Raw genomic sequence first — 23,380 nt, forward strand, 5'->3', positions numbered from 1 at the left:
CACTTCATTGGATGCATGCAGTGGAAAATACAGTAGGAAGATATATGTATAATAATAATATATATATACATATACACAGAGAACATGAAAAAATGGGGGTTGCCATACCAACTCTTAACAAGACCAATCGATTAAGGTGGGCTATTATTAGCAGAAGAAAAAAAACTTTCGTAGTGATAATCAGGGTGGCCCATTTCAAACAGTTGACAAGAAGGTGTCAGTAACAGTAGAGGGAAAATTAGCATGGAGAAATAGTTTTACTTTGTGTAATGACCCATGCACTCCCAGTCTCTATTCAAGCCTAATTTAATGGTGTCTAGTTTGCAGATTAATTCCAGTTCTGCTGTTTCTCGTTGGAGTCTGTTTTTGAAGATTTTTTTGTTGAATAATTGCAACTTTTAGGTCTGTAATTGAATGTCCAGGGAGGTTGAAGTGTTCTCAGAATGGTTTTTGAATGTTATAATTCTTGACGTCTGATTTGTGTCCATTTATTCTTTTGCATAGAGACTGTCTGTTTTTGCCAATGTACATGGCAGAGGGGCATTGCTGGCACATGATGGCATATATCACATTGGTAGATGTGCAGGTGAACGAGCCTCTGACAGTGTGGCTGATGTGATTAGGTCCTATGATGGTGTCCCCTGAATAGATATATGGACACAGTTGGCAATGGGCTTTGTTGCCAGGATAGGTTCCTGGGTTAGTGTTTTTGTTGTGTGGTTGCTGGTGAGTAAAGCAAATACTCACCAGCAATCACAAATCAGATGTCAAGTGATTATCACTACAAAAGTTTTTTTTCTCTTGCTGATTGGTCTCGTTAACAGTTGGTATGGCAACCCCCATTTTTTCACGTTCTCTGTATATATATATATATATTGCTACTGTATTTTCCACGGCATGCAGCTGATGCAGTGCGCTTTAGCCCACGAAAGCTCAGGCTCAAATAAATTGGTTAGTCTCTAAGGTGCCACAAGTCCTCCTTGTTCTTTCTGCTGATACAGACTAACACGGCTGCCACTCTGAAACCTATTTCACAACAGCACCTGTTAAAAGTCAGCTTGATTCTATTGCCAGAGAGCTTTAACTGAAGTGACATCATTAGTAGAGATCTGGGGGATTACACTGGGCTGAGATGTGGGACAAAAACATATGGGAATGTTGGTAAAATCTTCTGGGATTTTTCTTCAGGTCTGTGGAGTGTGCGTGCACGCACATGCGTGTGTGTGTGCCTGTGCCCATGCCTGAGCAAGAATATTTTCCATTTTGTTTCCCAGAATCTCAGCATTTGATGCTGGATATCACTGCAAATCACAAGAATTATGCACACATATTTTAAAAAATAGACCTTCTGTGCTGATAGTCCCGCTGGCTGCCCTGGTATTTCAGCACTTTGTGGCAGACAACACTGTTAATGCCACTTTCAGGCTAATTTGTAAAAGAACCACAGCAGTTTTCCATTCTGGGTTTAGCCTCTTGTTTCCCCTCAGATCCCTGAGCCAGGCCCTTGTGCAAGTGCATTAGTGGCCTGTCTTTGTTCCTGGCATTTTTCTTTTTCAGAGGAACTTGTGTGTGCCTTTACTCTGGATTCCATTATGCTCATCCCATTCTGTGTCACTGCTGACAACATCACCAACCTGTCTGCCACTCAGTCCTGTAAACTGGGGGTCAGCTTCAACTCCTCCTTTGCTCCAAAGAGGCAGATGATGTAGAAATTCTGTTGCTGTCTGCCCCTTCAAGGGCCTAAGGCCAGGAGAAGCCCAGCAGGTATGTGTTGAGAACCAGCTAATACAGATAAGCAGCAGCTAATGAGTGGCTCTGATTCTCAGCTGCAGAATATAAGGAAGGACTCAGTGTGTATAAGCAGAGAGGTAGGAGAGGCAAACAAACACTTTTCTGAGCAGCAGTAGTGAAAGGCTGCAACAGGGCAGGTAGATCCTGTGGTCCCCCCGAGGCTAAGGGAGGGCTGTGACCCTTGAGCCACTGCTGGTAGAGTACCCTGCAGTATCAGTCCAGGTTACGACGATCGTTTTTGTTACTTGTCAATATTTCTTGCCTTTGTGTGATAGAGGAATAAAAGAGCCTGTGTTGAAGGCTAAACCAGAGCTGGGTGTGGCTGACTGTTTTGTTACCAAGCCAGTCGACAGCCCCACCAAATTATACCAGGTGGAGAACGCGAGCAGAGTTTACCACTGCCTAGAAAAAGCATGGCTCCTGAAGCTGTGTTGAAATGGATGGGAGAACAACAGCTTCTAGAGCAGCAATGAGAGGACCAGCGCAAGAGCAGATTCTGACCCAGCAGCAACTCTAGTTACAACAACAGTTCCAACAAACTCGGCAGGAGGAATGGCAGCAGTTTATACTTCATCTATTAACCTCAGAGAATCGGAGCCCTCAGGTAGGCGGGGGTGCTGCAGTTCACTGTGGGTGATGGAGAAGTCTTCTCAAAAATGGGGCCAGAAGATGCTCTTGAGGCCTTCCTAGAGACTTTAGAGCAAGTGGCTGGGGTATACCAGTGGCTTCAGGTCGAAGGGTGTGATCTTAGTGGCCCCTATCTGCCAGGAGAGGCCCAGGCTAAGTATCATGCCCTGGAGTAGAGGAGGCAAAGGACTATGGGACACTCAAAACCACAGTACTAGACCACCTGGGACTTAGTGAAGAGGGCTGTTGCCGGTTATTCCAATGTGAACCATTTACTCTAGAGTCCTGGCCAAGGGCTGTAGCCCCCATGACTTTTAGATTTTTGTTCTCACTGGCTGAAACCAGAGACTTGTTCTCCACTGGAAATTGTGCAATTTGTGACGTCAGAACGATTTTACCAAATTCTCCCAGTGAGGTCCAAGGAGAGGGTCTGCTGCCACCAAGTGTCTCACCTGGAGGAGGCAGTACACCTCATAGTGAATTTCCTGGAAGCTGAAATAGAGTGTGAGCCTCCAGGCAAACTGGGGAACTCGAATGTGCATGGCTCAGCTCCAACAGGGAAGGGGGCCCAAGCTCCAAGAGACCCCTTGGGAAGGGCTGAATTGGGCCATAGGGTGAACTCATGGTACTCCCTGGGATTGGAACCTGCACCTGGCTGTGGGCCAGCTGACAGAGTCCCAGCTGAGAAGAAAGGGAGGTCCCTAATTGGTTTTATTTGGGGGAAGGAAGGCAAATGGTACAAAGATTGCCCCAATATACAATGCAATTATGCCCACAGCTGTTGCTTAGAAACCTTGGGCTGAAGGCCTAAGTAGTCCCGGTTACAATGGCAGGGACTGAGATGCTGGACCTGATTGACTCAGGTTCAAGGTAGATATTCATACAAGAGCAATCGATTGCTCCCAAGCTCTAAAAGGGACCAAATGGATATATGTAGCATGTATTCATGGGGACAATCTGTCCTACCCTCTGGCTAAAGTCAGATTAACAGTGGGGGTGTTGATAGGGTGAAATGTCAATTGCTGTGACCTGACACCTACTTACCCAGTTGTATTGAACCAGGGCTGGGGACTTGTAACCAGCCTTCTGAGGGTGGCCAGGAAGGCGAGGTTGGCACTCAATTTAGAGACCCAAGGAAAAGTTAGGCCGAAAGAAGTTTTCCCCTCTTCCAACTCTGAGCTGGTTGGCCCCAAAGCAAAGTCATGCCAGGAACAGTGTTGGGTCTGAAGGGAGGCACTCAAGGCCCAAAGGGTCTGTGAAAAGAGACTGGGAAAGGTACACAGAGTGCAGTGTAGTTTGGAGCCTCCTGAGGAATGGCCATATGAACAGCCTCCCCCTTGGGGCAACCCACTACTCTTACACAGGGTCTGAACTTCATCACAAGACAGAGAGAGGACCAGTTTTCAGGCCACTATATGGCTGGTGGAAATGAAGTGCTGGTTAATCCTGCCCAGAACACTCACTACCCCCATTTTGAGTGAAAAAGGGATTTCTGGGTGTGAGTGGTCCAGGATAAACAAACCAGAGCCTGCCAAACCCAACTCTTGGACCCCAAGTTGTATCAAAACCAGGTGTTAAAATTTGCCCATGATGTGTCATGTTCTGGTCACTTGGGAGTGGAGTAAATCCAAGAGAGGATAATGGCCCAGTTCTTTTAGCCCACAGTTTATCCTGACATTAAAGATTATTGTGAATCCTGTCTGAAATGCCCACTGATGACCCCCCAGCTGGACCACAGGACCTCCTTAGGCCCTCTTCCTTTGGTGAGCACCCCTTTTGGTAGGGTTGGGGAAGACCTCGTAGGGCCCCGGGAACCGAGCTCAAGCAGGTAACTATTTATTCTGATGATTGAAGATTATGCCACTCAGTACCCGAAGCTGTAGCCCCTGCACTCAGCAACATCACAGACAATAACCAAGTGAATGGAAGTATTTGCTGGAGTGGGCTTTCCACAAGTTCTCCTGACGGGTTAGGGCACAGCCTTCACATCCCAGTTAATACGAGAGAGTTCGGCTCTCCTGAAAACTCTCTTGATAAAAATCTCCTGTCTAATGCCCACAAACAGATGATCTAGTAGCGTGGTTTCACAACACATTAAGGCAGCTGTTGTGAAAATTTGTAACTAGGGAAGCCTGGAATTGGGACAAAATGCACCTGTATTTGTTGTTTGCAATCTGGGAGGTTCCACAATCCTCCACCGGCTTTTCACCCTATGAATTGCTGGATGTTCAACAACCCCAGGGGATACTGGATCTTTTACAGGCGTCTTGGCAGGAACAAGGCATCACTAGCCAGAAAGTGATCCAGTATGGTCTCAAGATGAATAAGAGAGAGAGAGAGACTGGATTTGGTAGGGGTCTTTGTCAGGGAGAACCTGTGAGCAGCACAGAACACCCAGGAACAACAGTAGAATAGAAGTGTCCAGGAGAACCCTATCCCGTTCTCCTCGGATAGGACTCTTTGGCTGCTCTCCTCTGCAGATAGCAAACTGCTGGCAAAGTGGCAAGGGCCTTCTGAGATGTTCATAGGAGTCAGAGAGGTGGCCCATGAGGTTTGATTGGTGGGCAAGTGACCGGGGTTAGGGTTAGAACCCCTTAGCATCTGAGTCCAAGGAGTTAACTGCATGTGCCATGCCCTTGGGTCTGTACCACTTCCAGACCCTTCCATTTAGGCTCCATGGCACTCCTGTGACATTTCAGACACTTCTGCCCCACTGAGCATATGCTGCTGCATGCCTCAATGATGGAGCGGTCTACCCCACCTCAAAGGTGTCAAAGTGATACTCCAGTCCCTTAGGGCTGTGGGGCTCATGACCAACTGCTGGCTCAGTTCCATAGAGATGAAGTACCTTGGCTATATTCTGAGGAAGGGGACGATCAAACCATTGATAAATAAGGAAAGAACCTGGTCGAATGCCTCTGCCCACCACAAAGCATCAAATAAAATCTTTCCTCAAGTTGGCTGGGTATTACTGTTGCTTCCTCTTTTTTCCATGATTATGGTCTAGCAACCAGACCTATGGCACAACCAAGCATCTCAAACGATGTAAGAGCATGGACTGGACTAGATGATCTCTTGAGGTCCCTTCAAGTCCCATGATTGTATGATTCTCCACTCCATTATCTAAGTCATTAATTAAAATAGTGAATAGTACCAGACTCAGGACTGACCCCTATGGAACCCCAATAGATACACCTTATAGATACACCTCCTAGTTTCTCTTGCTCCTAATGAGTTTAAAGAACCTCTTCTTATTACCTTTTATGTCCCTTGCTAGATGTAACTCATTTGTGCCTTTGCCTTTCTGATTTTGTTCCCATGTGCTTGTGCTGTTCTTTTGTCCTCTTCCTTAGCAATTTGTCCAAATTTTCACTTCTGTGGGATTTCCTTTTGATTTTCAGTTCATTAAAGTGCTCCTCATGAAGCCATATTGGCCTCTTACTATTCCTATCCTTCCTTCACATTGGGGTAGTTTGCTGTTTTGTCTTTAATATTGCCAATGCTCCTGATCTCTTTTACCCCTTAGCTTTTCTTCCCATGGGACCTTACCTACCAATTCTGAGTTTGGAGAAATGATAAAAAGAGTGTTAGGACTGCATCAAATTCCCACCCTCTCCTTGGACGATGAACAGCTGTGAGCTGTAAAAGGCATGCCTGGGCCCCCTTGTGCTATTTAAAATTAAGATTAAAAAAATCTAATTGACAGCAGGAGGCCCATGGGCCATATTAATCTCCTAATCTGAGACAGGGTTTAGAAAAGCTTCCTGATTAGAGCATTAAAAACAGGCCCCAGTTGGCACCATCAGTGGCTGTCTCAGAAAAGGCACCGAGGAGTAAATGGGCCGTGGAGTCTGGATTCCAGGACTGCTTTTCCCTACAAAATGAAGGTCTCCCAAAACAGAATCCTTGTTTAGCAGCAGTGCCTGGATAATGGGATTACCTAAGAAAAGCCTGAGCCCCATTGTTTGGGGTGCGATTCCACCCACCCCAGATGGTGAATCAGCCCTGTGACTCAGTGTGTTTTGAAATAAATCTTTTCAAGTCATAAGCAAGGCACTGGGTTTAATGTAAGCTAGAAAGTTACCAGGCTCGTAACCAGCAAAACACAGTATATAAAGACATTATAGGCATGCTTGTGAACTCAGGTGCAGTTTAAAAGGAGCAGAAAATGCAGCATCTCACTGGTGTCCATCGCTGGAAGAGCATTATTTTTCACCAAGCATCATACGTGGTTCTAAGAGCGACACCATATTTGAAATGTGTGTAAGCCTGGTGCAGGGTTTGCTGTTCGTGTCTGACTTCACCCTGATCTCAGCACAGCAGGAGCTCTGTCTGGGGTACAGAATATGAAGCCACTGGGTGGTTGATTAGTAAGAGCGGCGGTTAGGGAGGTGCTTTGGGGGCACTGCAGTGCGGCTCTGCCCCAGGGAGGCACAAAGGGAGGGTGTGCCTTCTGCCACATCCCTCCAGAGGGTGCATGAGGAGTTCTGCTACCAGTCAGCTCCATGGCTGGTGTGGGGGAAAGACATGGTACAGCCTCTCTTGGGGAGCCTAGCATGTTGCTAGGTTGGCACAGACCTGGCTCACCTGGTCACAGAAACCGTGATTGTGCTCACCCCCTGCGCTGAGGGGGGCAGCAAGGGAAGGGGGCTTCTTGTGCCTGCCCTCTTTGGGCCAACTGTGCAGGGACTGGACATAACTTGCTTTTAAGAAAGGATCTCCAGATCTGGCCCAAAGTTTAATGGAGCCTGTAACTGCACAAGGGGTTCAGATGGGCCAGCGGGTGGATGTGGCAGACCTGGTGACTTGTATCTGCAGCAGCTTTCAGTGAGAGTCTGTCATTCCCATCATTCTAATGCTTGACCTGACCATCCTCCTCGGTGAGCTGCAGCAGTTCAGCAGGAATTGGACCACCTGCGCAGTAACTGCCGCACAGGGTGCAATAGTCGTTACTACAGAAGGACAAACTTTCCAGCTCCAGAGACTCCTGTGGCATAAAGAAGTCACCCTGACTGTCCCGTAAATATGGGGGATGGTTCCCACTCATGTCTGGGCTGCCAAGGTTGGTGTCGCTTCTTTCAGAGAAGTCCAGGGCACCTGCGTTATCGGCGTGGTTTTGTAGGAACAATGATGGCAGCCGGGCTTCCACCTCTTCCACACTCACATACCTGCTCTGGAGGTACTGCTGGTCGGGCCTGGAGGCAGGGCCACAAGGGTCCTCCTGAGGAATGATTTTGGTCTTTACCAGTGACTTGAAGGAGAGCTGGGAAATGACATCATGAGCACTTAGACCAGGAACTCCATCCATAGTCACTTTGCCTGGGTTGTTACCGTCATCTCTTCTGAGCTGGCCACATGTCTCATTAGGTCCAATCCAGTCCTGAAGCAAGGAACAGTAAATACTGTTTAGTGGGGAGAGGCAGAATTTGCAAAGGAATTCTTGAACTATTGCTTTCCATAGGCTTTGGCAGTGCAGACCAGGGGCTAGATCAGTTCTACATCAGTGCAACTCCACTGAGTGAACCTCAAGTAATGGAGTGGAGAATAAGGCCCTTGCTTTCTCTGATGGAAGTTTTGATGACCTTCAAGCTTTCATTCCTGAGCCAGACCCTGAGCAGCCTCTGCTATCTTGGCTCCCTGGGGGACAGCATCTCCAGTTGGTATGTAGAAAGGGAAGCAGGCAGGGGATAAGGAAAAAGGCAACTGCACTACTGAGGCGGGAAATGCTCCCAGGCTTTGATTTTGCATTTGCCAGGCACTGGAGCCTATTGCAACTTTCAGCAGTCAGAGTAAGTGCTAATTTACCCAGAGGGCCTCAATGTAGGGGGACAAGGGACTTGACATCCTATGGGGTAGCAACAAGGCTCACCCAAAACCAGCCAACCCCAAGCACAGGCAGGGATGGAGAGAGAATGGAGGAAGGAGACAAGGCTGATACTGGCCCTGGGTAGGGTGACCAGACAGCAAGTGTGAAAAATCGGGACGTGGGTGGGGGGGTAACAGGAACCTAGATAAGAAAAAGACCCCAAAATCGGGACCATCCCTATAAAAATTGGGACTTCTGGTCACCCTAGCCCAGGGGAACTGATTTCAGGTAAAAGGAAAAGGATCCTGTATTTCTGACCATAAAGGGGCAGTGACCCTCCCTGCTGATGCCCCCTCAGTGCATGGGGTAGGAGCAGCTGGATTTAACAGGACAGTGTGGGTGGGGTTTCCCCGGATAGTCTGGTCTGACTGATTCTCCTGCAGTTCTTTGGCTAGGCAAGGAAGAGCCTGATAGCAGCAGTTGTGGAAGGTCCAGTGGGGATTGGGCAAGTCCGATGGTGGTGGTATAAAGGAAGGGAGGCAGTGACTGGAAGATGCTCAGGATGGGAGGGGTTCGTTCCTAGGTGGAGAGGAGGTTGGTGATGGAGCAGGAGGAATATGGAGGCAGGTGTTTGAGTGGAGAATGAGGAACTTCCAGGCAGACTAAAGCCCTGTGTCGGAATGGGCCTGGTGAGGCCAGTTAGTGGAAGCAGTGATGAGAACCCACAAGCCACCTTCCCACATTGAGGGGAAGGATCATGAAGAAGAAGGAGAATTTGCTGTTACCTTAAAATTCCCATTGTGCAAGGTGTAGAGAGGCTGGAAGAAAGCAGCTGGGGTGGGAACGTTCAGGCAGAAGATGTTCTTTGCCCTGTGGAAAAAGATGATACTGCTATCAAATCTAGATAAATGTTCCACCTTCTATCGCAACCCGCAGCACATTGCGAAAGATTAAACCAAAACACTTAACTTTCTTCTGGAAAGACTCCAGGAAAGGCCCATTTCATATGGCTCCTGCAATCTGTCTGTGCATGGCTACACAGCTATGTGTGTGCATTTAATATCAACAGTGCAGTCTATCTGGAGACAACTGTAGTCCAGATGGATAAAATGTATGTTTGCAAGTCCTCAATGCAGACCCCTTTGAGGTTTCTGAGTCTTAATATATGTTGCAGGGTAACAGTATTAGAGAATTGTCTGAACTGTTCCCCTTCGTATGAATTCATCTGGCAGGGCATTTTACAGCAACTGTTTGATCTAAATCACCTCAGAACCTTTCCAGGAATGAAGCATCTTACAGAAGTACTAGTCTTATTAAATTTAGAGTGCATAATCCTGCACTATTCCTTGTGCCATCTGAAAAGCCTTTTTTTAAAGACTGGGGTTTAGGAGGTCTTCCTAGTGGTCACAGCTGTGCTGAGGTCCGCCCACCCAGGATGGGAGTCATCAGGCCGGAGTTGGAGGAATTATCATAGAATATCAGGGTTGGAAGGGACCTCAGGAGGTCATCTAGTCCAACCCCCTGCTCAAAGCAGGACCAATCCCCAATTAAATCATCCCAGTCAGGGCTTTGTCAAGCCTGACCTTAAAAACTTCTAAGGAAGGAGATTCTACCACCTCCCTAGGTAACCCATTCCAGTGTTTCACCACCCTCCTAGTGAAAAAGTTTTTCCTAATATCCAACCTAAACCTCCCCCACTGCAACTTGAGACCATTACTCCTTGTTCTGTCATCTGCTACCACTGAGAACAGTCTAGAGCCATCCTCTTTGGAACCCCCTTTCAGGTAGTTGAAAGCAGCTATCAAATCCCCCCTCATTCTTCTCTTCTGCAGACTAAACAATCCCCAGTTCCCTCAGCCTCTCCTCATAAGTCACGTGTTCCAGTCCCCTAATCATTTTTGTTGCCCTCCGCTGGACTCTTTCCAATTTTTCCACATCCTTCCTGTAGTGTGGGGCCCAAAACGGGACACAGTACTCCAGATGAGGCCTCACCAGTGTCCAATAGGTATCCCAAAATACCATTGGCCTTCTTGGCAAGAAGGGCATACTGTTGACTCATAGCCAGCTTCTCGTCCACTATAACCCCTAGGTCCTTTTCCGCAGAACTGCTGCCGAGCCATTCGGTCCCTAGTCTGTAGCGGTGCATGGGATTCTTCCGTCCTAAGTGCAGGACTCTGCACTTATCCTTGTTGAACCTCATCAGATTTCTTTTGGCCCAATCCTCCAATTTGTCTAGGTCCCTCTGTATCCTATCCCTGCCCTCCAGCGTATCTACCTCTCCTCCCAGTTTAGTGTCATCTGCAGACTTGCTGAGGGTGCAATCCACACCATCCTCCAGATCATTTATGGAGCTATTGAACAAAACCGGCCCTTGGGGCACTCCACTTGATACCGGCTGCCAAGGGCAAGGCCAGGTATCAAGGGCAGGCCCCGTAAAAAAGAGTCGGGACCAGAGTCAGGCAGGGGTCAAAGGTCAGAGGCAGTACCGGGTTAGAATCGAGGGCGGGAATCAAGATCAGAGTCAGACTGGACTCAGAGACCAGAAGATGAGGCAAAGTCTGGCATTGCAGCAAGCCAAAGTCTGTGTGGCTGCCCAGACAAATTCCTGGGAAAAACCCTGGGGTTAAGTAGGTGCACTTGGCCAATCAGAGGGCAGCAGAGTACTGTCTCTCTAGGTCTCATGGGTGATACTTCCTGTGGCCCCTGCTCTCCACAGTGCTCCCTTGCTGTGCCTCTACAGGGCCTTCTGGTAGCACTGTGGGAATAGCAGCTGCCCCAGGTTCTTTACACCTAAGTTCTAGTGCTTGGGTCCTCACACCATTCCCCATGGCTACTAACCCAGGCCAGATTCAGCACTGCATTCCAGCACCTTCATGCAACTCTGGACGTTGCCCAGGTAGATCCCCCGTCCCTACATAGAGCTCCATCTCAGAGCTCCCATGTGTTGGGCCATGACAGCTGGAGGTTTGAGCCATTTTTTCCCTTTTACCTCCTGGTCCTTTGCTCTGCTCAGAACTTAAGAAACACAGAAACTTAGTCACAAGGGCACTTCACACACTGGCTAGTGTAGTTCCCGTTGGCAGGAGTCCAGCCAGGGAAGATCTAAATGTAGATGGCAGATTGATCATCAATAGCCAATGCTCCATACCAGTCACCCTTATTTTACATCTAGGCAAATTGGCACAAAGTTTAAAAAAATTCTTCTAGCCGTAAATACTCTGCATAGTCTCAGCTATGCTCCTTGATTGAGTTTAGGGTCCCAGAAGTGCACCCTGCGCCCTCTACTCTGAGTATTGGTTCGCTGACTATTGCGAGCACGTGGAGACAGCATGTTCGGGAATGTTTGCAGAGCACGTTCCTCTGAGCCCATGACATTCAAAGACCTGACTCTGGTGCAGAGGCAAGAAGCAGCCCTGATGTGTGGACACATGATATACACACTCATTAAACTTTAAAACTAGAAACTACATTAAACTAGAAAAGGCAGCCAGGGCTTGTGCCAAGGACAATAATGTACCTTGAGGAAAGCTTGAAGTTCAAAATTATGTAGAGTATGACACCAAGACATAGAGGAATGAACAAAATCTGTATCATGCTTCTGTGAAAGAACTTTTTGGGCACCTGTGAAAAACCTATAAAAAGAATTATTCCATTAACAGAATCAACTCACAAATGACCATATAAAGAGTATCAGAGGGGTCGCCGTGTTAGTCTGGATCTGTAAAAACGGCAAAGAGTCCTGTGGCACCTTATAGACTAACAGCCGTATTGAAACATGAGCTTTTGTGGGTGAATACCCACTTCGTCGGATATCCGAAGGGGGTATTCACCCACAAAAGCTCATATTTCAATACGGCTGTTAGTCTATAAGGTGCCACGGGACTCTTTGCCGCTTTTTCGTATAAAGAGTGGAATTCTATCCAAATTCTTAAACAAACAAGCAATGCAAATGAACCAAGCAGAAGCTATTAAAACCTTGAAAGAAAGTGACTTGACTTTAAAAGGCTGGAAGACATTGTTCTTGATCCATGAACCTGCTGCTGACAGCCCCTCCATTTCCCAGTGTGTCTCTTTCTCTCTCTGTTTTATAAAGTGACTTTAGGGCTCATATGAAACAAAATGGAACAAAACAATGTTCTTTGCACCTGAGGGGGCTGCTCTTTGAAATTCAGTTGTCTGGCTCCACTCACTCCACTGACTTTTATAACCTTCCTCTGCTTGGGAAGTTTTGCAGCGAACTCTCGCAGTATAAATGATGCCTGCTTCAAACTCCATAGCCTCGATTTCTACCTTTGTCACTGAGTTGAACAGCTGTTTGTGCTGTGCCTGCTGAAAATTATTAAGAAATAACTCTTATTAGCAACACACAATAAAGGGCTGGTACTCTGAACAATTTGACAGCTCCCCAATCCTGACTCTACATTCTTAGGTGCTACTCCAGGGGTGGGCAAACTATGGCCCGGGAGGCTGCATCCAGCCCTTCAGACATTTTAATCTGGCCCTCGAGCAGGGTTGGGGGCTTGCCCTGCTCTGCATGTGCTGTGGCTCCTGGAAGCAGTGGCATGTCCTCCCTCCGGCTCCTACGCTTAGGGGCAGCCAGGGGGCTCCACACGTTGCCCCGGCCCCAAGCACCACCCCCGTAGCTCCCATTGGCTGGGAACCACAGCCAATGGGCGCTGCAGGGGCAGTGCCTGCGGACAGGGCAACATGCAGACCCACCTGGCCACACCTCTGTGTAGGAGCCGGAGGGGGGACATGCCACTGACTTTACTGAATGTGCCAGACAAGAATGGACTTTGGGGACAGACAGTGTAAAATGGTTTGCCTTGGGAATCTCTAGGAGGAGCTGAATGCAAATTTCTCGCCTCTGGCTGCACCTTAAGAAGGGTGATCACCTGTTCCTGAAGTTTCAGGATCAGTGGCCCAAGCTGCATAAATGAAGGACAGACCCATTCATGGGGAGGCTAGTTCTGTGCTAAAGCTGTTGTGACCTTGTAAACACAGAAAAATCCCTTGATGGCCCTTACCTTCTTGAGTTGGGGGTGGAGGGCGGTGATCTCTGGTAAGCATTTTAGCATGCATATAAGTTCTTTGATAGTTTTAATATGTTTTCTCTGTAATGCTTTTACCTGAAGAATAAATGTGCTTGCTTTGTAAGGGCTGTGGGCAATTACAGCTGTTCATAGCTTCTGGAGAAAAAGCAAAGTGTAGATGCTGGTTTGTTTAGGCAGAATGGCTTACTGGGAGTATCACAGTGCTAGCAGGGAACAATGCAGACTCACTGGAAAACCCCTGGTCAGTAGGGAGTGAGACACAGATCTCTGCCCAAGAGAGGTGATGGCTAAGGAGCTGGCAGCCTAGACTGGGTATCCTTGGTGGACCACGGAGGGGGAACACAAGTGCAGTTGCTCTGAACTGTAGTAGCAGGCATCTGTGTATGGCTCATCCAGGCTGAGAGCAGGTATAGTTACCTCCCAGGATGTATTGTGTTCCTTATACTCCAATTCATACTGAAGAATATTCTCTAGACTCCATGGCACACTCCACCAGAGCTGGCACTTACTGGCACTGATGTTGCTCTGCAGGTTGAAGGGGGGATCACACTTAACTGGAAACAGAGAGAGGAATTATTCCAAACGCTTGGCTTTGAGAGACCTGCAGAACACAGAGCACAGTCCTAGGCTGCTCACAGCTAGGGGACATAAATGTGGTTCTACCCATCCCATGATCCTGGGGTCAGAAGGAGAACAAATAAGCCCCCAGTGCAAGTTAAAGCAGCCACAGGGCTTCTGTAATGTAACACCAACTAGAACAGTCCCTGAGGGACTGCTATGCCAGTGAGGGATCACAAAGCAGATTATGCTCTAGCCCTCCCTACCATGAACACGCATGGACGTGCTCTGTGCTGGGGACAGAGACCAGAGGGGCTGCTGCAAAATGGGTTTCCTTCCAACTGCGAAAATCCTCTTTATCCCCTTTAGGGAGCTTTCAGACCCCTCTGGGACACTGTGCATTGTGAAGTGGTCTTAGTGGGGCTGAGAATCAGGCCCATTGTTCACATTTCCCATGGCTCCCCAGTCCTTCCTCTATCCCAGCAAACAGTGCAGCTGTCAGCAGGGGGAGCCCCCAGGGCTCAAACTGCAGTGATGGCTTGATGGATGTTGCCCAAGGCAGATAGCAAAGCAAGGGAGGATGGTGGCAGAATGACCCCTAAGGATGGGCTGGGGTGCATGTGGAAGAATGAATCATAGAATCATAGAATACCAGGGTTGGAAGGGACCCCTGAAGGTCATCTAGTCCAACCCCTGCTCGAAGCAGGACCAATTCCCAGTTAAATCATCCCAGCCAGGGCTTTGTCAAGCCTGACCTTAAAAACCTCTAAGGAAGGAGATTCCACCACCTCCCTAGGTAACGCATTCCAGTGTTTCACCACCCTCTTAGTGAAAAAGTTTTTCCTAATATCCAACCTAAACCTCCCCCACTGCAACTTGAGACCATTACTCCTCGTTCTGTCATCTGCTACCGTTGAGAACAGTCTAGATCCATCCTCTTTGGAACCCCCTTTCAGGTAGTTGAAAGCAGCTATCAAATCCCCCCTCATTCTTCTCTTCTGCAGGCTAAACAATCGCAGCTCCCTCAGCCTCTCCTCATAAGTCATGTGTTCTAGACCCCTAATAATTTTTGTTGCCCTTCGCTGGACTCTCTCCAATTTATCCACATCCTTCTTGTAGTGTGGGGCCCAAAACTGGACACAGTACTCCAGATGAGGCCTCACCAATGTCGAATAGAGGGGAACGATCACGTCTCTCGATCTGCTCGCTATGCCCCTACTTATACATCCCAAAATGCCATTGGCCTTCTTGGCAACAAGGGCACACTGCTGACTCATATCCAGCTTCTCGTCCACTGTCACCCCTAGGTCCTTTTCCGCAGAACTGCTGCCTAGCCATTCGGTCCCTAGTCTGTAGCGGTGCATTGGATTCTTCCATCCTAAGTGCAGGACCCTGCACTTATCCTTATTGAACCTCATCAGATTTCTTTTGGCCCAATCCTCCAATTTGTCTAGGTCCTTCTGTATCCTATCCCTCCCCTCCAGCGTATCTACCACTCCTCCCAGTTTCGTATCATCCGCAAATTTGCTGAGAGTGCAATCCACACCATCCTCCAGATCATTTATGAAGATATTGAACAAAACCGGCCCCAGGACCGACCCTTGGGGCACTCCACTTGATACCGGCTGCCAACTAGACATGGAGCCATTGATCACTACCCGTTGAGCCCGAGAGAGAGTCCTGAGGGCATGATGGTCTGCTCCCATATATAACATGTACAGGCCATGCTGCCCAAGGGTGGGGGTTCTGCATCCCCATCAGTCTCACTTGCTGCCACTGAAGTCTCGCTCTTCAATGAACTTCACAGGCCAAACACTCTCATTCCAAAGGGATCAGCTGGCCCCCGTCCCATAGCTGCAATGGGTGGTACTCACTGTTCAGACTGGGTTCATATTCCGGGAAAGCAACGTATGTGCGATTCCTCCCAGAGAAACCACCTTGTAGCAAGATGCTGTAATTGTCCTGCTGTGTGAACCTCTCCGCCGTGTTAATTGTGCAGTGATGCTGGCTGTGCAGCTCATCTCTGGCAGTCAGTGTGCAGCTGTAATTCTCATCCAGCGTGACGGCGCTAGAATAACCAAGGGGCTGAAAGTTTGTCTTATGCTGGAGAGAGTAATGGGTTTAGTTACTTTAAGAGTTCAGCCTTAGTTATTTGTGGCACTGCCAGTCACCACACGGAGGAGTCACTTTGCACAGGGCTCATAGAACTGGGGTCTTCCCTGTGTGTAAAAGCAAAGAAATGCAGTCCTGGGCTCCAGCAAGTGCCTTACGTGTCTGCCCTGAAAAGGACAGCAGGTGAAAGCCAAGCCAACAAGCGAGGAGGTGGAGGACACCACTAGGATTTGGCTGTTGGGGAGAGTTCAGGGCCAAGGAATCCAGAGAGCCCTTCCTGCCCTGTTACTCTGCTTGCCCTCCTGCTTGACCCAGGGCCCCAGCGTGGCAGACAGTGAGTAGGCATTGAACTTACTTTGTGAAATGCACGTGAAAGGGTCCATCCCCCACTCTTCCGTCTGTCTCCCATGTACAGTCTATTCGGTAGAGGTAGTTATTCAAGCAGCTCAGGTTGCCAGGAAATTCTGCTGAGGAAGGAGATCCGAGATTTTCAGAAATTAACTCCATTTGTTATTTAATGCCAACAGCCTCCCTTTGGGCTCCAAACCCGATACATCAGCGATGCTGTGCACTAGCCTTGCCACTTATTACTGGGACAGATCTAGCCTCCCCCACCACACTGTTTAGTTGGCCCTTTATTGTATGAAATGAGACCGTAAACTCTTGGGGGCAGGGCGCATGTGTGCAGTTTACCTGCTCTCTTAGCTGCCCAGCATATTGTTGGGGATGGGAAATAATAACAACTCCCTGATCCCTGGGCCCCATATTGCCCTCTGACTTGTTCAGTTCCTGGAGTGGGGGGCGGGGAGGAGAGAGAGAAACAGCATGAATGCCCCCAATCTCCTCTCCCCCTTACCTCTTCCTTCCCTTCTTCTGGAGACCACAATGGCAATAAAGCAGAGTTGGAGGCATGCTCGCCAGACGTCCTTTCCCATTGTAAATGTGTCTGGAATACAAAGTATGTTAGGAGTAGAAAGGGCTTTGGGTGTCTCTATGGCAACATGCAGAGTGTGCCAATCATCTTTCCATGCTGGAGCTCAGACTGGCCCAACCCCTGCCGCTGAAGGGCACGGCATAGCCCCGGAACTGCTCTCCTCCCTGCAGCTAACATGCTGCAGCCAAAGGAATTGAGGGCACAGGCTGCACTGCAGGAATTACATGGCCTACGACATCTTCTCCAGCTCTAATTTCTATGATGCTTTTAATTCCTTCCTCCCCCCTCCTTCCTGGACTTCCCTCCATGTACAGTGATACCTGTAAAGAACCACGCACATTGTAGGTACTGGTCTGTCTTTAATGGTGGCTCTTCTTCTCTCGAGTGCCTAACAACTGTCTTCCCTCTCCCTCTTCTCATTTCTGCCTGTAACCACCCCAGCCTCTGTTGCTGCGAACATACTCACCTGAACCCTCCTTTGGCATCTTTAATGCCTCTTTCCTACTTGTCTCTTCTCTTAGCCATCTGAACCCCCTATTCATCTCATCGGCCTGAACTAATGTTTGCGAGACCTTGTCCTTCAGCTCAGTTGGTATTGGCCTGATCTGTGGTTACAGGTCTGAAGTCAGCAGTTAGTGGTGTCCTGTGAGATGCCTCCAACTCTCACAGGGTGGGTGTCACCCTGTCTTTGGAAAGAAGCCCACTGTCTAGTATGGCCCATGTGCTGCTCTAAGGGGGCAGAGAACCAGTCTGAAGACCAGAAGGTGTGCAGTAACCAGAGTGTTGGAGAAAGGGAGCATAAGGTGCAAACTCAGCCAAACCCAATTAATTAAAAAATTCAAATAGCTATTAAAGGACCCATCATCAAGCAAACAGCTGAAGAGAGCTCAGCACCTGCCAGTGTACCTAATAATCTCGCTTTCCTACACCTTTGCCTGCCTGCAGCTTCCCTTATCTTTAATGAAACACTGAAAATAAAACAACAGGCAGGCTCTAAGAAGCGGATCAGGCTTCATCCCCTGGGCAGGGAGAGGATGTCTCGCTACCACCCTATATATTGCTGCAGATCTTATTATGAGCTGGGGCTGACGAGAGGAAATTCATAATTAACTGACATCAGCCGAGGGCGGCTAAGTAGGATTAAGTATCTCTTCCTTATCATTCTAATCAGGGTGCTGACTGTCTGTGATAAATGCTGTAAGATTGACTAAATATGAAATACAGAAAGCTGCACGAATGCACACACACTCTGGCACATACATGTGCATACCTGAACACACACACCAACTGGCAAACACAGAGCAGAATAATTAAAAGAGACCCATTTCTAGGTTACTGTCAGAAAACTTCTCAAGTCAGTTCTATAATGTATTAGCTATATCAGATATCACAGGGTACGTGGGGCTCACTTAAAAACCATGAGTTTTGCATTTAGCTATAATAAGGTCACACATCTAGAAATCAAGAATGTAGGTCACACCTGAGGTGGCAGGGCCTCTGTTCTGGAAGGCAGAGACTCAGAAATGGACTTGTGGTAAAGGCAAGTAACCAACTGACCTTGAACTCACAATGCAATGCTGTAGCTAAGACAACTAATGTAAACCTTGGATGGGTAATGTGGGGAATATTGAGCCAAAGTAGGGATGTGTTATAACCCCTGCATATGGCATTAGTGGAATACTGTGTCCAGTTCTGGTGTCCACATTGCAAAAAGATTGTTAAAACATTGGAAAAGGTTCAGAAAAAGTTACAAGAATGTATGAGTCCTGGAAAACCTGCCTTGCAGCGAGAGACAAAGAAGATCAATCTATTTAGCTCGTCCCAGAGAATGCTGTGACCCAGGGATCGCTTGGTGTCAACTGGCAGTGGGGTGCATAGGGTTGAGGGGATCCTGTGGGTCTGGTATCTAAATACTAGTTCACCAAAGAGTGTCATGCAAGGTCTCTACTGAAAGCCTGGTCCTCATCATCATTGTGAAATGTATGTATGGATAATATGGAAGGAGTTATGTATATAGACTGCAAGTTATGTTCTTCAGGTCTGTGACTGGAGGCTGGTCACCAAAAGGTGCTCAACAAGATTCTTTCAGGCAAAAGCTACTTGTAAACTGGGTATTGTACAGGTCACACTGGCCACCCAGTTACAGTCTGAGCTGATTGCTAACAAGGGATTGTGAAATCTTCCAGGCAGGGAATTTATATTAGAAGAAATAAAGAAGCAGGAGGACATCCTTTTTGCAAGTGAAGACAATGGATCTTTGGACCTATAGCTGGGGGATAGGAGAGGGATTAGTGCAGGATACACCCAGTTACACTTCCAAGCAGATAAGCTTGTCTTATCAACAGAAGATCACAGCTGGTTAGGTTGTTTGATGCTGGGAAAGAAACATGGGGCAAGCTAACCTTTATGAGACAGCGGAATGTCTTGTTAGTTAAGTTTAAGCGTTAGAAAGAGTGTTATGATTTTATGTGTCACCATTTGTTTCCCTTAATTCTATTTGCTTCTTCTCAATCTTTGTTCTTTGTTAAATAAATGTCTCGTTTTTCTCTGTAACCCCAGTTAAATGCTGTGCACTGAGTGGAGCGGTGAGCCTGCAGTGTAACTGGTAAGTTGGCGTGTGCTATTCCTTGGGAGTAGCAGATCTGTGAATTCTGGGTGTCCAGTGGCAAAGATGCTCGGCATGCTCAGGGACTGGTGTGTGCCTATTACTAACCTGCCCAGAGAGCGGGGCCTGTGAAGGCCTGGCCATGTTGGTGCTTCCAGAGGCTGGCAGAGTCGGGGAGCGCATGAGGTGCAGATTTTTTATGGTGAGGGGAATTAGCCACTGGAACAGCTCACCTAGGGCTGAGGGAGATTCTCCAGCCTTCTAAGTTTGTCAATCAAGACTGGACGTCTTGGTAAACAAGCCTCTATCTCTCAAACAGAAGTTATGGGCTGGATGAGGGACGTGGGGGAGGGTCTGTGTTCTGTCCTATGCAGGCCGTCCGACTAGGATGACCAGATGTCCCAATATTTGGAGCTTTGTCTTGTATAGGATCCAATTACACACCCCACGCTCTGTCCCAATATGTCACCCTAGGTCAGACTAGATTATCACAGTGGGCCCTTCTGGCCTTTAAACCTGCAGTATCCGTCCCCACAAACTTTAAGCCCAAAGTGCCTTACAAGAGCCACTGCTTGCCTGGGTGGCCTCTTGGCTTCTTAGCTATTTCCCAAGACTCCCTGTTTGAGAGGAAGGCAAACCGCAACTTTCTCCTTATTTCCTGAGAAGACATCTGGCTACAGAGTTATGGCCATCATAATGGAGGTCAGTGGATTAGTGCCTGCTTATCCCAGTGGTGAATTTGGCCCCTCCTGGGTTAGCTTTCTACTTCCCTGGTATCTTAGGCCCAGAGTCTGAAAGTCTTTTCCGTCCCACAAATGTTCCTGAGAGAGCTGCTGTCTTCATGCCTGACTGGATTCGGCCAGTCTGTCTGTTACGAAGTGGTCAAGCCTGAAGAGGGATTGGTGTGTAGTGGGCTGTGTGCTGCCAGGTTCTCTGCAGGGTAACCCTGTAGGTCTTACTACATCACCAAGTAGTGCTGACCTCTCAGTTCATTGTGAACACAGCACTGAGACCTTGCTGCTGGTCTCTACAGCGGTCTCTGGGGCAGGCTGGCACCCGGAACACAAACTGAAGCCCAGCAGAGGTTTTCCTGCCTCACTCATGTTCTACTTTTGTGGGGGCTGCTCAGTCCAAGCAGGAAGACTTGCCAAGCTACCATGGCAGGTTATGTTGGTGGTATTTTCAGCCTGACCGCCGGGGAGACGTCCTGGCCATCCTATGGGAAGGCTCCTGGTCTGATAAGCTTCCCCGCCCGTTCGGCAGACCCAGGCAGCATGGGAGTTACTCACACCCTTCCACGCCAGCCAGCTCCTCTGGGAATCTCAGAGGACCCATCAAGAGGGGCCCTAGTGAGGAAGCGTGAAGGCAACATAACCCCCTGCAACTGTCCAGCAACGTTAGTCAGCAAGGACAGGGGCATCTAAAAATCACAGGCTTCCTGATGAAATGCTAAGCTTCCAGCACTCCCGTCACTACATTCCACCAAGGGACGTGCTCTTAGTGGCACTGGCAGTTTCACCCAGAGCAGCAGGAAAACAAGAGGCAAGCAGCAGCCAATCAGAAACCAAAGACAGCCAGTCAAAATGCATCAGCACCACAACTGGGCAGTGAGCAGTGGGTGGAAGCACAAACACCACTGTGACATCCAGCTCTGTGCAAGAGCGCTGAGCGATAAGGGCAGAGCATGGCTGTGGGACAGGACAGCTGGGACACATGGCCACTGCGTGACAAGGCAGCTCAGCTGATTTTCAGTATGGCAAAGGTCACTTCTGCAATGGCACCAACCTCTGGGTGACTGGCAAGAAAGCCCCATGGGATTTGCCCGTTATCAGGGGCGAGGGGAGAAATCACACCCTGAGGAAGACAAGGCTGTGTTGATTAGAGCCGCAGGCTTCCTGCCAGGCGCCGGACATTGCTAAAGAGCAGAAGGATGATGATACTTTGCAATGTTTGGGTGAGGATCTTAGAAGTGCTAAAGGCCCCTTTGCTGCACACAGGGATATTGTGTGCGGAGTCTAGGGACTCGCAGACTGGCAATATCAAATATCTGTTTAGGGGACAGTACTGGGAGCCAGGACTCCTGGGTTCTATTCCCAGCTAGGGCACTGAAGGTATGTTTGCACAGCCTGCGGAAGGCACCTCCCAGCCTCGGTCAACAGACTCAGGTTAGGAGGGCTCGCTCTAGCGCTCTAAAAAGAGCAGTGTAGACGGCGCTTTGAAGTTGTGGCTTGGGCTGGAGCCTGGGCTCTGTAGCCAAGAGAGCGGGGCACAGATGCTGGAATGAAGGGTGCTGGAGGGGCTGCCGTACCCCCTGGCTTGAAGTAGATTCCATTCTATCCAGGGTTATCAATGGCTCTCAGCCCCCCCCCCCACTGTACTCACTGGAGCAGGGTGGGCTTCAAGGCCTGAGCTCCTGCCCCAGCCACACTTCAAAGCACGATCTATGCAGCTGTTTTTAGAGCACTAGGGTGAGCCATAGTAGCCCCAGTCTGCCAGCCTGCTGGGAGGCTCCTTCTGCGGGCAGTGTAGCCATGCTCTGACTCTTTAATATCAGTGTTATTTCTCCCCTTTATAATTGCCGCACACGGGCCATTGTGTTCCTCTCTAACTTGGGGGAGTTGCATCTGCAAAGTGAAGCCACTGGAGTCGCTACGCTATTCGCAGGGCTATAGTCTGTACTCGCACCATGAGTGAAATCCAGTGAGATCGGCGGGGGACGGGGGACTCACCAGTTCATTGAACGCTCTGATTCCTTTAACACCCAGCTGTAAATGGGTCTCTCCTCCCTGCGCAGAACCTTCTGATCCTCTCTAAGCTTCTTCAAGATGCACCAGCAACAGGCATCTCAGTGCTGAACAGCAGCAGAAGGGAGAGGGACATTGATCCGTAGGCACAGCAGAGCTGGCATTCAGCTATAATTAAGGGCTTGGGCCAACTCACTCTTGGCATTTCCCTCATTCAGGAAAATACATGTCACAATCAGTTGACAAGCAGAAGTATATAAATAATATGCACACATGCATAAAGGGTGAGAATGTGCAGAGGGGGAGGAGAAAGGGAAAAGTAATAGAGATTTCTCATATCCACAGAGTAACAAACCCTCCAAAATGATTAGTCTGTTCCTCTCGTTAACCTCAGAGGGACATTTTCCCAGAACTTGATGCATGTGACAGCTGCCTACAGTAAATCTGCCAGCCCTAAACCCTGGAGGCTGTGAAAAGCCTTTTTTCACTGGTGAAAAGCATAGTGCAATAATAACACAAAGCAATTACACACCATGTTCTGCAGATGGGTATCTACGGAATCCAGCTCACGGCTAGCTGTAGCTAGTCATTCATTAATCTGCCTTAATTTTCCTCAGCTGGTTTTCTCTAGAAATGTGCTGTTAGGGGTGAGGTCTCCTTCCAGCGTAGCCCCAACCCTGGGTGTAGCATAAGCATAAACTCTTCCTCACTGGGCAGTTTGCACTCTCTATTGACCTTCTATTGGCAACAATGTGCTACAAACTACAGCTTTGTGCTCTGGGAGCTAGTGGAACAAAATTGCAGAGATGATCTGGATCATTACAGATTTATAGTACAAGAAACACTATAAAGCTGAACACCTAGTATTATTTATTATTGGTTAACATCTTAGTTCAATCATTTCTCTTTGCACTAGCCAGCAAAATACAAAGCACAGCAATAGCTTGTCTCCTTACCAGCACAAATTAAACTTCAATTTTCATGCCTCCTCTGTTTCTTGATAGTTTAGAGTGTGTGGTTTGTTCACCAAGCAGCAACAGTTCTGGTACATAAAGCAGAGTTCACTGTGCCTTGTTTTAAAGCTAGTCTCAATAACCAATGGCAAGTTTCTCTGAGATGATCAGGCTGATATGAAGTAGCCACATCTGC

The 23,380-nt window shown here is 48.4% G+C and overlaps 1 protein-coding gene across 3 annotated transcripts; it reads right to left on the reverse strand.

Moving 5' to 3' along the window:
* Positions 1 to 6,484: 6,484 nt before the first annotated feature.
* On the reverse strand, positions 6,485 to 23,324 carry LOC144271322 (interleukin-9 receptor-like). Of its 3 annotated transcripts, XM_077828606.1 has the most exons (10): positions 23,188 to 23,261; positions 22,217 to 22,338; positions 16,805 to 16,894; positions 16,304 to 16,415; positions 15,711 to 15,904; positions 13,696 to 13,832; positions 12,370 to 12,553; positions 11,742 to 11,856; positions 9,010 to 9,094; positions 6,485 to 7,798 (listed from the first exon to the last, which is right to left on the reverse strand). In XM_077828606.1, the coding sequence occupies exons 3-10, from the start codon at positions 16,881 to 16,883 to the stop codon at positions 7,271 to 7,273; spliced, it is 1,434 nt and encodes a 477-aa protein (XP_077684732.1). In that variant the 5' UTR covers positions 16,884 to 16,894; positions 22,217 to 22,338; positions 23,188 to 23,261; the 3' UTR covers positions 6,485 to 7,270. The 3 variants fall into 3 exon arrangements, with proteins under 3 accessions (XP_077684732.1, XP_077684733.1, XP_077684731.1); XM_077828607.1 differs by lacking the exon at positions 22,217 to 22,338 and having other exon boundaries at positions 16,304 to 16,412; positions 23,188 to 23,324; XM_077828605.1 differs by lacking the exon at positions 22,217 to 22,338 and having other exon boundaries at positions 23,188 to 23,324.
* Between the last annotated feature and the right edge of the window lie 56 nt (positions 23,325 to 23,380).

Source organism: Eretmochelys imbricata, chromosome 10 (genome assembly GCF_965152235.1).
Source record: "Eretmochelys imbricata isolate rEreImb1 chromosome 10, rEreImb1.hap1, whole genome shotgun sequence".
In the NCBI taxonomy this organism is placed as follows: domain Eukaryota; kingdom Metazoa; phylum Chordata; order Testudines; family Cheloniidae; genus Eretmochelys; species Eretmochelys imbricata.